This window comes from Cricetulus griseus (genome assembly GCF_003668045.3).
Source record: "Cricetulus griseus strain 17A/GY chromosome 1 unlocalized genomic scaffold, alternate assembly CriGri-PICRH-1.0 chr1_0, whole genome shotgun sequence".
NCBI classification, from domain to species: Eukaryota; Metazoa; Chordata; class Mammalia; order Rodentia; family Cricetidae; genus Cricetulus; species Cricetulus griseus.
In genome coordinates this window covers 65,805,884-65,819,965 of record NW_023276806.1, presented here as the reverse complement: position 1 = coordinate 65,819,965, position 14,082 = coordinate 65,805,884, and the positions used below count along the sequence as shown (strand labels likewise).

At 42.8% G+C, this 14,082-nt stretch overlaps 1 protein-coding gene across 2 annotated transcripts; it reads left to right on the top strand.

Moving 5' to 3' along the window:
* Positions 1–512: 512 nt before the first annotated feature.
* Positions 513–13,851, top strand: Rit1 (Ras like without CAAX 1). Of its 2 annotated transcripts, XM_027393147.2 has the most exons (7): positions 571–654; positions 774–830; positions 1,008–1,152; positions 1,301–1,357; positions 9,356–9,429; positions 9,645–9,836; positions 11,285–13,851. In XM_027393147.2, the coding sequence occupies exons 3-7, from the start codon at positions 1,047–1,049 to the stop codon at positions 11,513–11,515; spliced, it is 660 nt and encodes a 219-aa protein (XP_027248948.1). In that variant the 5' UTR covers positions 571–654; positions 774–830; positions 1,008–1,046; the 3' UTR covers positions 11,516–13,851. The 2 variants fall into 2 exon arrangements, with proteins under 2 accessions (XP_027248949.1, XP_027248948.1); XM_027393148.2 differs by lacking the exon at positions 774–830 and having other exon boundaries at positions 513–654.
* The last annotated feature ends 231 nt before the right edge of the window (positions 13,852–14,082 follow it).

The following is a 14,082-nucleotide window of genomic DNA, read 5'->3' as shown; positions in this document are numbered from 1 at the left end:
CCACAAGTGCTTTCACTACTGATAATCTCTCCAGAGATCGGTTTTTAGGACAGGGACGCTGCAGCCCAGGTAATGTGGAACTGATCTTCAACTGCTTGCTGCCAACACCTCTCATGCTGGATTTATAGGCATGTGCCATCATATCTGGCTCGTATCTGTTTTAATATTTTTAAAATACAGAACTTCAACTAGATTAACTGGTGCTAAGAACATCTGGTCTTGGTTCCAAGAGCCTTAGATGTGACAGCGTTTTATGGTAAAAGGCACCGCTAGTACTTACAATAAATGAAATCCTGTATTTTGGTAAGCTTGAGGGGATGTGGTTATGTTTTGCTGTGCACCGGGTAACAGATTTTTTCTTCCCCCACCAGTAGCAAATAGCCCTAAGTTACTCACTTTAAAGGTTTCTGTTTCGTTTAGTGGAACATCCATTTATGTACGTGCAAGCCTTGAGACATAGTACGTGACCAGAGGGCTTTGCGAGTCAGAACTAGGCGTGGGGTGGAGCAAAGTGAGTGTCGGCTGTGGGGCGGGGCTCCAGGGTCCCTCCCCTTCCACCGGCGCCATCTTCCTGGACCCGGGCGGGGCACTGGGCTGTGCGGCGCCGCTCGGGAAGGAACGCGGTCTGCAACCCGGATTCGACCGGCTTTAGAGGTACAGGCACAGGTGGGCAGGGACGGGGAGCGGGGCAGCGCGGGACGAGGGGAGGCGGCAGCCGGGCGAAGACCTGGAGGTGCCAGGCAACCCCCAGGACTCATCCGGCTCCTTTCTAGTGGAACACTGCCTTAGTCTGAAGAGAAGTCCAAGTTGTTTGTATTTTCCTGGAGAAAGTAAGTTTGGAAATCTGTGCTGTGTTTTAGGACCGAGACTAGCGGGGGAGGGAGAAGACGTGGGTTTCTTGGTGTTCCTCAAGGAGCAGGGTAGGCCGCGGTGTTTGGGAAGGCGGGGGCTCGTCGTCAGTGGCCGACTGTCTCCATCCTGGATTGAATGTTTCGTGCCTTCTCTAGGAGGCCTTTCCCAGGGGCCCACGACTGCTCCAGAGGACAATGGATTCTGGAGCTCGCCCAGTTGGTAGCAGCTGTAGCAGCCCTGCAGCGCTATCAAGAGAATACAAACTAGTGATGCTGGGTGCTGGTGGCGTTGGGAAGAGTGGTAGGTAACCTTTTCCATTTGACAGAAAAGTTTGAAAAGCACCTAAGGGACCAGTAACCCAGACCAAATGGGTTACTGGCTCTTGTGCAGAGTTGCAAGGTAAAATACTTTATGGTCACTGTCATGAGTTCCATTTCTTGTTTTGAAGCCATGACAATGCAGTTCATCAGCCACCGATTCCCAGAAGACCATGACCCCACCATTGGTAAGTCAGATCCTCATTTATATTTCCAGGTACATCTGTGAAAGTATCTTAATAGATTTAAAGTTTAAAAAAAAAGTATATATCTTGAGCTTTTTTGTATATGTAATTCATACTTATTTAGAAACAAACAAACAAAAAAAAACAGTTGACTATTTTTTTTCCCTAGACTTCATATGTACATAAGCCATCTTGAGCCTTCGAGTTAGGTTGAGCATTAATAGACAAACGGCCTTTTTTTTTTTTAATGGTTGTATTCTGTATTGTTAGATTAAAGGAAAGTTTAAAGGCTACTCAATGAAACCTTTCTTGCTATCACTTCTAAGGGTCTGACATGAGAGTAACCCTATTAGTATGAGTCAGCTGGTTTGAACTTCCACAAAAGGAAGCAGAAAAACAAGTAGAGCCAGCCTACTGACCTCTTAGAACCGAACTTCCACTTGAAGCTCTTCATTTATTTCCTTATCCCGGCAGCTCATTCTATAGCAACATCTTGTGTGGCTCTGTAATCTTTGGCTGTCAGATGCTGGTAGAGTGCCATTAGACTAAATCAGTCCTTTTTTTTTTTTTTACACTGGGGATTGACCTGAGACTTCAACCCAACCATACTAGGCAAGGGCTTTACCACTGAGCTTGATTTACCCAAGATTACCCAAGATTTGTTTTGTGTTGTTTTCTTTTGGTAAAACGTTGAGCCTAAGCTAGCCTGAACACATAGCACTCCTTTTGCCTTAGTCTAGGACTTCAGACATGAGCTACCCATGCCCAGTTCTATAGTGTGGGCTGTATTGTTGTTGTTAGTTGCTATCTTGTGTTGACTAAAAATGTTCCTCACTCCTAAATCACAAGGAAGCAGTTTTTGGCTTTGTTTTTTGTTGTTGTTGTCGTTGTTTTTGTTTTTTTGAAGCAGGGTTTCTCTGTCGTGGTTGTTCTGGAACTGGCTCTGTAGACCAGGCTGACCTCAAACACAGAGATCCACCTACCTCTGCTACAATTAAAGGCATGTGCCACCACCCAGCAGCAGTTTTGATCCTGAATGATTATATAAAAGAAAAGTAGGGCTGCAGAGGGCTCTGCCATTAGCTGAGAGTGATGGCACACATCTGTAATCCCAGCACTTGGGAAGCAAAAGCAAGAGGAACATGAATTTTCATCAGCCTGGGTTACATAAAGAGTTACAGGCCGGCCAAGAATACTAGTGAGATCCTCTGTCAAAACAAAAACAAAAATCTGCCATTCTGTGGCTGTGATCATTTTGATTATCATATGCTTCTATAGGTTTGGGAAAAATGGAAAGGAACACTTGTCTTTTTAGTGAGTTGTATGGGGGTTATTTATTTTTTGTGCTAGGGATCAAGCCACGTACATGCTGTACCACTGAGTTGCACCCTAGCTCTGCTATATCAACTTGAGAACATTGTTTCAGAGATTCAGACTGTGGTGTGGGAACTCTGAATACAGTCAGTTCAGGAGTTAGGATCATTTACTTTGTTCTAAGCAGTAGCTCCAGGCCACCCACTGGTGGCCCCTAGTGCAGAGCCCAAATTCAGAGTTGTCTCAGCTCAAGTGATACTTCACTAGAGGGACATTGCTTGTGCTAGATGGCGAGGTGGGGTCAGTGTCTGCCCTCTGCCCTGCAAGAGGAGTGTTTGCCACCCCTGCCCTCCTGCACTGCAGGAGTGTGGGAAGACTGGCTGACAATCTGCCACACCCACCTAGTTATTCTGCCCTTGTTTATAGTGAGAACTAGCCACGCCTAGAGATTGGCTGGAAAATGTCACATGGTCACCTCAGTTGGACTGGAACTTAGACCCTGATCTCAGACTTCAAGGGTCTAGTGGCCCATATCCTAACATCACTCCTTGGTAGGAGGGTAGAAATGTCCTACACATCCTTTATTCTATTCTCCTTCCTACACAGGTTTTTAGAGCTATCAAAGTAGGCTGAATTCTCTTTGGTCATGTCCATGGTGCTCTCTTTTCTTGTTCTGTGTTATAATTCTGACCAATTGCTCAGAGCTCATCTCCCTTCGTTCACAGGTACCACTGACTGTCTTTTATTTTAACATGGTAGCTAACGTGCAGTATAGTGAAATTCACTGTCCGTCATATGGTTTGAGATGTAAGCTCCACAGACTGTAGTAACAAGCTGGGATGGATCTATGGATTTGCTGCTGAAATAGGCCATGTGACTCTGGAACTTACTGTAGTGGAAGAGAGTTAGGGCTGTGAGACTGAGGAGCATATACCTTCTGATAACTCTTGAAGAAGGAAATCTGACATTTCCCAGGTCTCCTTCACTCACTGAAAACAAAAATGTCCTTCTATAGCCACCACCTTAACATCAGTGGGAAGTGTTTGCCCCCAAAGCCTGGTGACCTGAATTTCTGTACAACCTATGTAAAGGTGGAGGGGACTCCTGACTCCACAAAGGCGTCTTGTATATCTCTACACACACACACACACACACACACACACACACACACACGGGGGGAGAGAGAGAGAGAGAGAGAGAGAGAGAGAGAGAGAGAGAGAGAGAGAGAGAGAGAGAAAGCCTGTGTGCACACATAAACACAGAATCATCTTTAAATAAGATAAAAGCTAAAAGAACTCCAGAAGCAATCCCTTCTTTCTCCTTGTATTTAATTTTTTGTAAGTGACATTGAACACTCTTTTTATTTGTTGTGCTTGGAATTGAACCCAGGACCTTGAGCATACTAGACAAGCACACTACTATCATGTTACATCCCCAGCTCTCTTGTTTTTAATGTAAAACTCATACTTTTTCTAACCCAAGGAGGTTTCATTGGTTAATCTGCAGTGTTGTGAATTGAATTCAAGGCTCTATGTATGTTCTGTAAATACTGCAGATCTGTGCCCACCGCCTCATGAACTGATTTTTTTGTTGTTGTTGTTTTTTCGAGACAGATTAAAGATGTTTAAATTTAAATCTTTTTTTAAAAAAGTTAGTTCCTGCTGAGCGTTGGTGGCGCATGGCTTTAATCCCAGCACTCAGGAGGCAGAGGCAGTCAGAGCTCTGTGAGTTTGAGGCCAGCCTGGTCTACAAGAGCTAGTTCCAGGACAGGCTCCAAAGCAATACAGAGAAACCCTGTCTCGTAAAACCAAATAAACAAATAAAAAGATTATTTTTGTTTTATTGTTATGGGAGTTTACCTGTATGTATGTCTGTGCATCACAGTGTGCTTGGTGCCTGTAGAGGCAGAAGAAACTTGTTGGATCCCATGGAATTGGAGTTAATAGAAAGTTGTGAGTTCTCATGTGGGTGCTGTGAGCTAAACCCAGGTCATGTGCAGAATCCATAAATCAGTGCGTTTTTTACCCTGTTCTGCTGCTCTCTGACAGTATTGCATGACTCAGCATCAAATGTTGATGTGTCTTGAGCACTGTGAGTGTACGTGGCTACTTACTTATAAGCACACACATGTGACTGAAATGAAAGTCTAATGTTGGGACCTGTGAGATGGTTCAGGCAGTTAAGGCACCTGTCACCAAGTCTGACCTGACTTTGATCCCAGTAACTCACAAGGTTGAAGGAGAGTACCAGTTCCTGCAGGTCTTCTCACCTCCCTAGCTGTGTATTGTGTCCATGTTTTGGTGAGTTCGCTGAGAAGGTGCTTACTGCCAAGCCTGATAAACTTGAGTTCCATCCTTGAGACTCACTCACATGGTAGAAAGAGAGGACCAACTCTTGAAAGTTGTCCTCTGAACTCCACATGCATTATGTAGCATGTGTGTGCCCGTATGTACACAGAACCAATTAAATAATGTAATTAATTTTAAAATGTTAAGCAGAAATATCTTGGGCTGTATGTGGCTGTTTTGGTGGTGGTGGTGGTGGTGGTGGTGGTGGTGGTGGTGGTGGTGGTTTTGTTTTGTTTTGTTTTTGAGACAGGGTTTCTTTGTTTAGCCCTGGCTGTCCTGGAACTCACTCTGGACACCAGGCTAGCCTCTTTCTCCTAGGTTATGGGATTAAAGCCCTGCACCATCATGTGTGGCAGTTGATTTTAAGTAATAAAAATATTGAATGGGATTTTTTTTTTCTCTTTCACTTTTCTGTATTTTCCAAGAGTATTACAGAAATCTATATAAAAGAGGGTGTCCCAGTGTTTGAAAGTCTGAGGCAGTAGAGTCTTTTGGAACCAGGAGTACATGGCCAGCTGGACAAGATAGAGACCTCATTTCTTCATATATTGGTAGTGGGTAGTATTTAGGGTAGAGGTTGATTCAGGATGGCCTTGACTCACTATGTAGTTGAGGATGACTTTGAACTCTTGATTCTGCTCCTTCACTTGCATATAGGCCTATACAACTCTACCTAACTTCCAAATCTGGTACGGAACATGCCTGAAATCTTACCTGCTGAGGAAGTGCAAGGGCTAAATTGGACAGTTTATTTAAGACCCTGTCTCAAAAATAAAATTTATCGCTGGTCAGTGGTGACACATGCCTTTAGTCCCAGCACTCAGGAGGCAGAAACAGGTGGATCTCTGTGAGTTCAAGACCAGCCTGGTCTACAAGAGCTAGTTCCAGGACAGCCTTCAAAGCCACAGAGAAACCCTGTCTCAAAAAATCAAAATAAATTAATTAAATTTATCTGGGCTGGTGGCTGCAGGTCTAGAATGTTTCCTGGGCTGCTGAGGCAGGAGGGTCACAAATTCAAAGACTACCTGTTCTACTGACTGAGTTCAAGATTAGACTAATCAACTTAATGAGAGCTCTCAAAAGTAAAAGAGCCTGGCATAGTGGCTCATACCTGTAATCCCAGCACTTGGGAGGCTTAGCAAGAGGATTACCACAAATTAAAGACTAGACTGGGCCATAGTATGAACCCCTGGCACAAAACAAAACAAAGAAAGAGCTGTTGTGTATCTCAGTGGTAGAGCACTTGTCTATCAGAAGCCTTAGGTTCTTTCTTCAGTGCTTTAAAAAAGTATTAGAAGGTAGAGGCAAGCAGACTTCTTTGAGTTTCTGGTCAACCTGGTCTATGTATTAAGTTGGCCAGCCAGGGATACATAGTGAGACCCTATCTCAAAAACAAAAAATAAACAACAAAAAGGTAATAAAATAAAATAAAAAATTTTAAAAGGGCTAAAGATATCTCATGCTTTTATTGAATGCTTAAGACCTTGAATTTAATCTCCAGTATTGCAACTAACAGTAATATTCAGAAAAGAACTTGGTTTTGTAATTAAGGGATTGTGACATCGTTGTGAGAGATGCTTTACTGAATATAGTACAGTAGATGTTCTTGCAGGGTCCCAGATTTGGTTTCCAACACCAGCATGGCAGCTTATAACCATCTATAATTCCAGTTTCAGGGGATCTGATGCCATCTTCTGACCTCTGTGGGCATTGGACACACACATAGTACACTTCCAGCCAAAACACTCATATGCATAAAATAAAAATAAGTAAGTCTTTAAACAAAAAGTATCCAGCAATGGGGCCTCCAACCTTTAAAACCTGCATTCTGGGTTGAGGCATAAAAGAGGAACTGTAGTATATGCTGTACACAGGGGGCCAAATTTGAGTCCATAGCACTGGGGTTTCATCCTAGCTCATCACCAATTAACTGCAGCTTAAAAAAGACATTCAGTATTTTGGGATTAGCCTTTTATTCTGTAGCTCTAGTTGGTCTCAAACTCACAGAGATCTGCCTGCCTCTGGGCCTTGCCTGCCCCTGCCAGCGGGGGATCAAGGATGTGTGCTACCATACCTGGCTTCCCTTCTGCTGTAAAATGGGAATAATAATACTGTATTGGATTATTATGACTATTAAATGATTTAATGTATACAATTTACTTAACCTGGTGTCTTGAGTGTACTTTAATAAGTGATAGTTGGGACTAAAAGCATATATCTCCATGCCTGACAGTTAAAATATTTCTTTAGTGTGTGCATGAAGTGTGTTCGTAGGCACACGCTGCAGCACATTCGTGAAACCTGGGTTAGAACCCTAGAATCCACACAAAATAGGACAGGACAGAACCCACAAAATTTTCGTTTGACTTTCACACATGTGCTGTGTCATACCCATCATGCACACACTAAAGAAATATTTGAACTCAGTTAAATATTTCAACCCAATTAAATGTGTTCTTTCTTTCATAAGGTCTTGGTTGTGGTATTTCTTCACAGCAGTAATACAGTGACTAAAACAAATCCTTTTCTTTCTTTTCTTTTTTTTTAATATTTATTTTTTATATGTATGAGTGTTTTGCCTGCATATATGTCTGTGTACCATGCATGTACCTGGTGCCTACATGGGTTCCCTACAGAGGGCATGGTTCCTCTGGTACTGAGTTACAGATAGTTACCACCATTTGGGTGCTAGGAATTGAACCCAGGTCTTCTGCAGGAGCAGCCAGTGCTGTTAACCTCAGAGCCATCTCTCCAGCCCCTTCCTTCCTTTCTTTTTTTCTTTCTTGTAGTTTTTCTTTTTGTTTTTTTTTAAAGATTTTATTTATTTATTATGTATACAGTCTACACAGTCTTGTGCCTGCATGCCAGCAGAAGGCACCAGATCTCATTCAAGGTGGTTGTGAGCCACCATGTGGTTGCCGGGAATTGAACTCAGGACCTTTGGAAGAACAGTCAGTGCTCTTAACCACTGAGCCATCTCTCCAGCCCATGTTTTTTGTTTTTTTTAAAGACAGCATCTCCCTATGCAGCCCCAGATGTCCTAGAATTCATTATGTAGACACAGTTGGCCTTGAACTCAAAGAGATCCTACTGCCTCTGCTACTCAAATGCTCAGAATTAACTTTTAGCTGTGAATAAGATATCTGACCATGCCAAGTAGTGGTGTGTGTGTGTGTGTGTGTGTGTGTGTGTGTGTGTGTGTGTGTGTGTGTGTGTGTATTTTATGTGCATTGGTGTTTTGCCTGCATGTATGTCTGTCTGTGTGAGGCAGTCAGATCTTGGAGTTACAGACGGTTGTGAGGTACCATATGGGTGCAGGTTCCTCTGGAAGAACATTCAGTGCCCTTAACGGCTGAGCCATCTCTCCAGCCCCTGACATATCACAGTCTTAAAACCCCTGGACAACGGGGGAGGCAGGCAGGGTCAGGAATCAGATTGTAGAAAAAACAATGGTTCATGCTTTTAATCCCAGCACTTGGGAGGCAGAGGTGGACAGATTTATGTGAGTTCAAGGCCAGTCTGATTTACAGAGCTAATTCTCGGATAGTGAAAGCTACACAAAGAAACTCTACCTCAATAAACAAAACAAAACAAAAAGATGTATGACCACCCATGAACAAAAAACCTTATTGGATACCCTAGTTTATATATTTTGATGAATTTATAGCATCCTGAGAAAACTGAGCACATAAAAACAACTTGGAGGCCAGGAGATGGCTCAGCAGATAAAACACTTGCTGTACTTGCTTAGTGACCTGATTTCCAGCCCTAGAATGCATATAAAGGTATACGGGAAAGGCTGACTTCATAAATTTGACCCTTTACCTCCATATGCACACACACATACATATCACTAATAATAAAATTTTTGAAAGAACTTGGTGAGCTGGGGAGATGGCTCAGAGGTTAGAGTACTCACTGTGTAAGCTAGAAGCTAGAAGCAGAGTTCATTTCAGATCCCCAGGACCCAGGTAACTGGCTTACATGTAATTCCAGCCTCCAGAGTCAAAGATAGAGGCTTCAGTGAACAGGCTGCCTAGTGAGACCCAATACTAACCCTGGGTCTTCACACACATGTGCACTCCCACACATACAAGCATTCATGCATATTCATATGTGCATCCCACACACATGAAAACAAATGTAAAGAGAAATTGGATGAAGCCTGGGAATACAGCTTTATGGTAGAACACTTGCCTAATATTTGAACCCCTGGATTCAAGGTCTGGCTCTACCACAATAAATAAGCATATAAATAAAATTGGGTGGAACCACCTCTTTTAGAAGTCAAGTTTTCAATTCTTGCTTCTTCCTGAATGTGTGTTCTTCCCTCCTGTAGAAGACGCTTATAAGATCCGGATTCGCATCGATGATGAGCCTGCCAATCTGGACATTCTGGATACAGCTGGACAGGTACTAAACCCCAGGACTGTGTGAGTAAAAACTGTGTCCTCTAGGAAGGTGGCAGGCTTCTGTGGACAGCATCACTAGTTTTGTCTTTCTTAATTTTCCATGCTCTGCCTCAGGGGGGCAGGTAACTGACTCCCTGTTTGTTTATAGAGTAGACAGTGTGTGTGCAGGTCTGAGCTGCAGCAGTGCACTATGGACCTTTGTTTCCTTCCCTTTAGGCCGAGTTCACAGCCATGCGGGATCAGTACATGAGAGCAGGAGAAGGGTTTATCATCTGTTACTCCATCACGGATCGTCGAAGTTTCCACGAAGTTCGGGAGTTTAAACAACTTATTTACCGCGTCCGACGCACGGATGACACACCAGTGGTTCTTGTGGGAAACAAGTCTGACTTGAAGCAGCTGAGACAGGTGAGAAGAAAGGCCTGTAATATTATGGGTAGCCATTTGTTTCTTGAAGACTGCTTTGCTTCAAAGTAGGAAATGAAAATCAGCCTCCCTCTAGCTATGAATTTCCTGTTGTTATAGGTAAAATCTGGATTTTTAGAAATCAGTGCACAGCATTTTAGACACATGATCAGCTCCCTGTGTCATATACCTGTACCCTAGGCATTTAACAGGCTAGGCAGGAGGCCAGCCTGGGCTGTGTAGACCCAAACTCAGCCAGTCAGTCAACAAACAAACAGATGGCAATAGAATACTCATTAAGCTCTTGTTTCCTCAATCTCCAGAATAATGTTTGGATGTGGTTTAGTGGTAGAGCTCCTGCCTAGCATACACTGAGTTTAATCTCCAGTACCACAAAATAAAAATCTAAAAATCAATAAAGCCAAGGCCAAAAAGAGGTCTCAGATAGTAACGGCACTCACTTACTTGCCTCGTAAACCCAGTGGCTTAAATTCAATCCCTAAAATCCACATAAAGGTAAAAAAAAAGAGCTGATTCTACAAAGTTGTCTGTTGATTTTCATACATGTGCTGGGACATTCGGGCCTCACACATACATTGTACACACATAATAAATAAGTACTTTAAAAATAATCAAACTAGTTAAAACTGGACAGTTGGAGAGCTAACTGAACAGTTAGGACTACCAGCTGCTGTTGCAGAGAATTCATGTTCCATTCCCAGCAACCACATGGTGTGGCTCCCAGTTCCAGGAGATCTGATGCCTCTAGCCTCGAAGGACACCAGGCATGCACATGGCACACAGACATACATGTAGGCAAAACACCCATACACATAAAATAATAATCTAGCCGGGCGGTTGTGGTGCACACCTTTAATCCCAGCAAGTAGGAGGCAGATTTCTGAGAGACCAGCCTGGTCTACAGTGTGAGTTCCTGGACAGCCAGGGTTACCCCACACACACAAAAAAAAACAAAAAACAAACAAACAAACAAAAAGGAAAAGTATACAGAAAACTACAATTATCAGTATCTGCATTTACTTGATATTTGAAAAGTTACCTTGAAAGGCCTGGAGACTCAGCTCAGTCTGCAATGTGCTTGTAAGGCTGGGCTTTATAAGGCTTAACTTCAGCTTGTTTGTTTGTTGTTGTTGTTGTTTAGGTTTTTTGAGACAGGGTTTCTATCCCTAACAGTACATGAACCCAGGCATGGTGGCACATAGCTATAATTCAAGTACTCCAGAGGTAGAGGATTTAGAAGTTCAGAGCATGCTTGGCTGGCCTGGAATACAAGAGATCTGTCTTTAAAAAAAAAAAACATCTGGGCAGTACTCTGGAAATAGATCCATGTAGCTGGAGCGCGGTCCTGCCAAGGAAGCCCATTTACTCTTGACAGTTGTAACTGCCACCTGCTGTACACTATACATTTTCTCGTGTTTATGCCTTTGAAGGTCTCCAAGGAAGAGGGATTGTCTCTGGCTCGAGAATTCAGCTGTCCCTTTTTTGAGACCTCCGCTGCATACCGTTACTACATTGACGATGTTTTCCATGCTCTTGTACGGGAAATACGTAAGAAAGAAAAGGAACTAGTTTTGGCCATGGAGAAAAAATCTAAACCCAAAAGCAGTGTATGGAAGAGGCTGAAGTCACCATTCAGGAAGAAGAAGGACTCTGTAACTTGAGGGGAGTGTAAAGGATCTGCTGTGAACTGCGGTGCTGCTCGAGGCGGTCCAGTAATCTGCAATGATGAGCATGCTGTCTGCTCTCTCTCCCGCTATTCTAAATGTCACTGGTGAGGGGGACATGTCCACTAGGAGTGTTCAATGATTCACTATTTAAAGCCCTGTCTTAGTTGACTCTGATTTATTAACCCATCAGAGCACTGTCTACTCTTTAACTGTCACTTTAGAATTTGGTCTGCCCTTGTTCTGGTTATATTGCTGATGTAAATTAATTCGTGTAAATTGTTTATACCAGGAGAATATGTATTCCGTGTGCACTTGACTAAGTTTACAAAAGGAATTTTGTGCTGTATACTCCCCACCTCCCTCAACTTGAGCTTCTTGGTACTGTCTCACAGAAGGACCTCTGCCTTGTTTTTCTACACTGTACATCTTGGAGACAGAGCAAAAATTGAATAGGGAAACTAATACTAAAGAGATTGGTGCTAAAGGTGGGTAGGTGTCTGTGGAATAGACTCCTGTTGTAGATTATGGAGTGATAAAGTTTAGAGATACTGCTGTATGTCTACACAAGAAGACATGGCTGGAAACATACAGGGTCAGAACAGTGTTTCCGTGATGAGCCTGACAGCTGCACATTTAACCCAAAGGCACTCAGGTGGTAAAAAGAGACAGAAGCGGAAACAGAATGAAGGATTCTTTTTAACATACTTTCTTCTTCTTTTACTTGCTTGCCTTTCTTTACCTTTGTAGGCTGGCACTTTGAGAACTGCTTTTGGATCTGGGACCATCACAAGATCACTCGATTCTTACTTAAATCCTTTGTTGGGCTAGGCATGGTAGCTCATTGCTGTGATCCTAGTGTTTTAAAAGCAAAACAGGAAGACTGCCATGAAACTAGCCTGCACTACAGAATGAAAGCCTGTCTCAGGAAAACAAAACCAAAAACAATTAAATAAATTCTTTCTTAGGACAGCTACACCACAAACCTTGTCCAGGTTTCTTTCTCCTTTGAAGAACTGGGCCTGCCTAGATGGTTTTTAGGCCCTCCTTTAGACTGATGGTATTGTCCAAACGGAAGAGTCTGGGTAAAATTGTTAGGTGTTGCCTTGACCTCAGCAGTTATTAGACTCAGGGCTTGAAGGTCTGTGGTGTTTGTTTGATGGGCCAGTCTTAGAGCTTTAATATTCATATATGTGCAGTGGCTTCATAATCTGGAGATTTTCTCAGAATTGTCAAAGCTCAGCCTTGAGAATACCACTTTGGCTCCCATATGTAGTTGAGACACTAGTCTTGGAAGGAGCAGCTTTAATGGTTAGTGGTGAGCTCTCTGTCTTGGGGTCAGGATTATCTTGCTGTCCAGGTGTGCTGTGTGGAACACGTTCAGGAGAGTCATGATCCCTGTAGGGAGTGTTCACTCCAGGCTCAGGTGACATCTCCTCAACTGCCACTCAGCTTCCTGCTTCCCACTGTCAAAGGAATGGCAGATGATCTGATGCTAGGAGGAGCCATTGCTAGGACTTTTAAAAGTCCTTTGAAAGTCCTGGTAACTTTTGCTTACTATTCAAAATGTGTTTTTTAATATTCAAGCCATCAAAACATGAAGGACCCAAATTCAAGTCTACGAGTCATAGCATTTCAGAGAAGCAACAAAATAGAGATGAAATACAGCACCTATTTCTTTGAACAGTATCTCACCTGGATAAGGATTTCAGCTTGAATACCTTCTCTGCTTACTACTGATGATCTGCGGGGATGGGCATCAGTGTCAAGCAAGGAACTGACAGCTACAGCGACGCAAGATTGTCAAGGCAATAAGAAACATTGCCGGAAAGGAAGGCCTGAAAGACAGGGAGGTTGTGTTCTATACAAGGAAAGCAGCAGCGAGTGTTTTTAAGGCTATCCCTGTCAGACATGTGATCCTGAGCTGGTCCTTTGATTCCCACTGAGCTTGTATTCATGGTGCTAGATAGCTGCAGGAGCGCCGTGGTGTGAGCTACAGCGTCTCCTCAGCCGTCACATAGTATAGATAACTCACAAGCTTTAGGTCATCAGTATTGTCCAGCCCGAAGGCATGAAAGTCAAGTATTCTCTGGAACTTTGAAGAGAAGATTCAGGGATAAATTAGTTGAAAGGCACTGAAACTGTATTGAAACAAGGTTAGTAATTACAAGTCTCAGAAAGTAGTATCTAGAATTAGCTGTTTATAATCAGTAGGGAGACATGTTTTAATTTTGATATATTAGCAAAGTGTTGCATGTTACCTGGGAAGTTCTTCACTGGTGCGCTTGTATATGAAGGCAGTTTGTGCAGCACAATATAAGATTTTTAAACAATGTGTTGGGTTTTTGTTTTTCTCTCTTTTTTTTTTTTAACCTATAAGTGGGTAGAAATGTTTAGAATCTTTAAAAGTAAAACAGTGCTTTTTTTTTTTTTTACTTATTACTAACATTCCAATTCTTTTTTATAATTATTTGTGTATGTGAGTACATGTGACATGTGTGAATGTCAGAGAGCACCTTGTAGGAGTTGGTTTTCTCCCTTCATCCCTTTGTGGGTCCCAGAGA

Excerpts from the sequence above, each read along its gene's own strand:
- Rit1 (XM_027393148.2), top strand. The coding sequence starts at position 1,047 with ATGGATTCTGGAGCTCGCCCAGTTGGTAGCAGCTGTAGCAGCCCTGCA. Across the intron at positions 1,153-1,300 it reads TGGTGGCGTTGGGAAGAGTG|CCATGACAATGCAGTTCATC; the intron begins GTAGGTAACCTT and ends CTTGTTTTGAAG. Across the intron at positions 9,430-9,644 it reads TTCTGGATACAGCTGGACAG|GCCGAGTTCACAGCCATGCG; the intron begins GTACTAAACCCC and ends CCTTCCCTTTAG.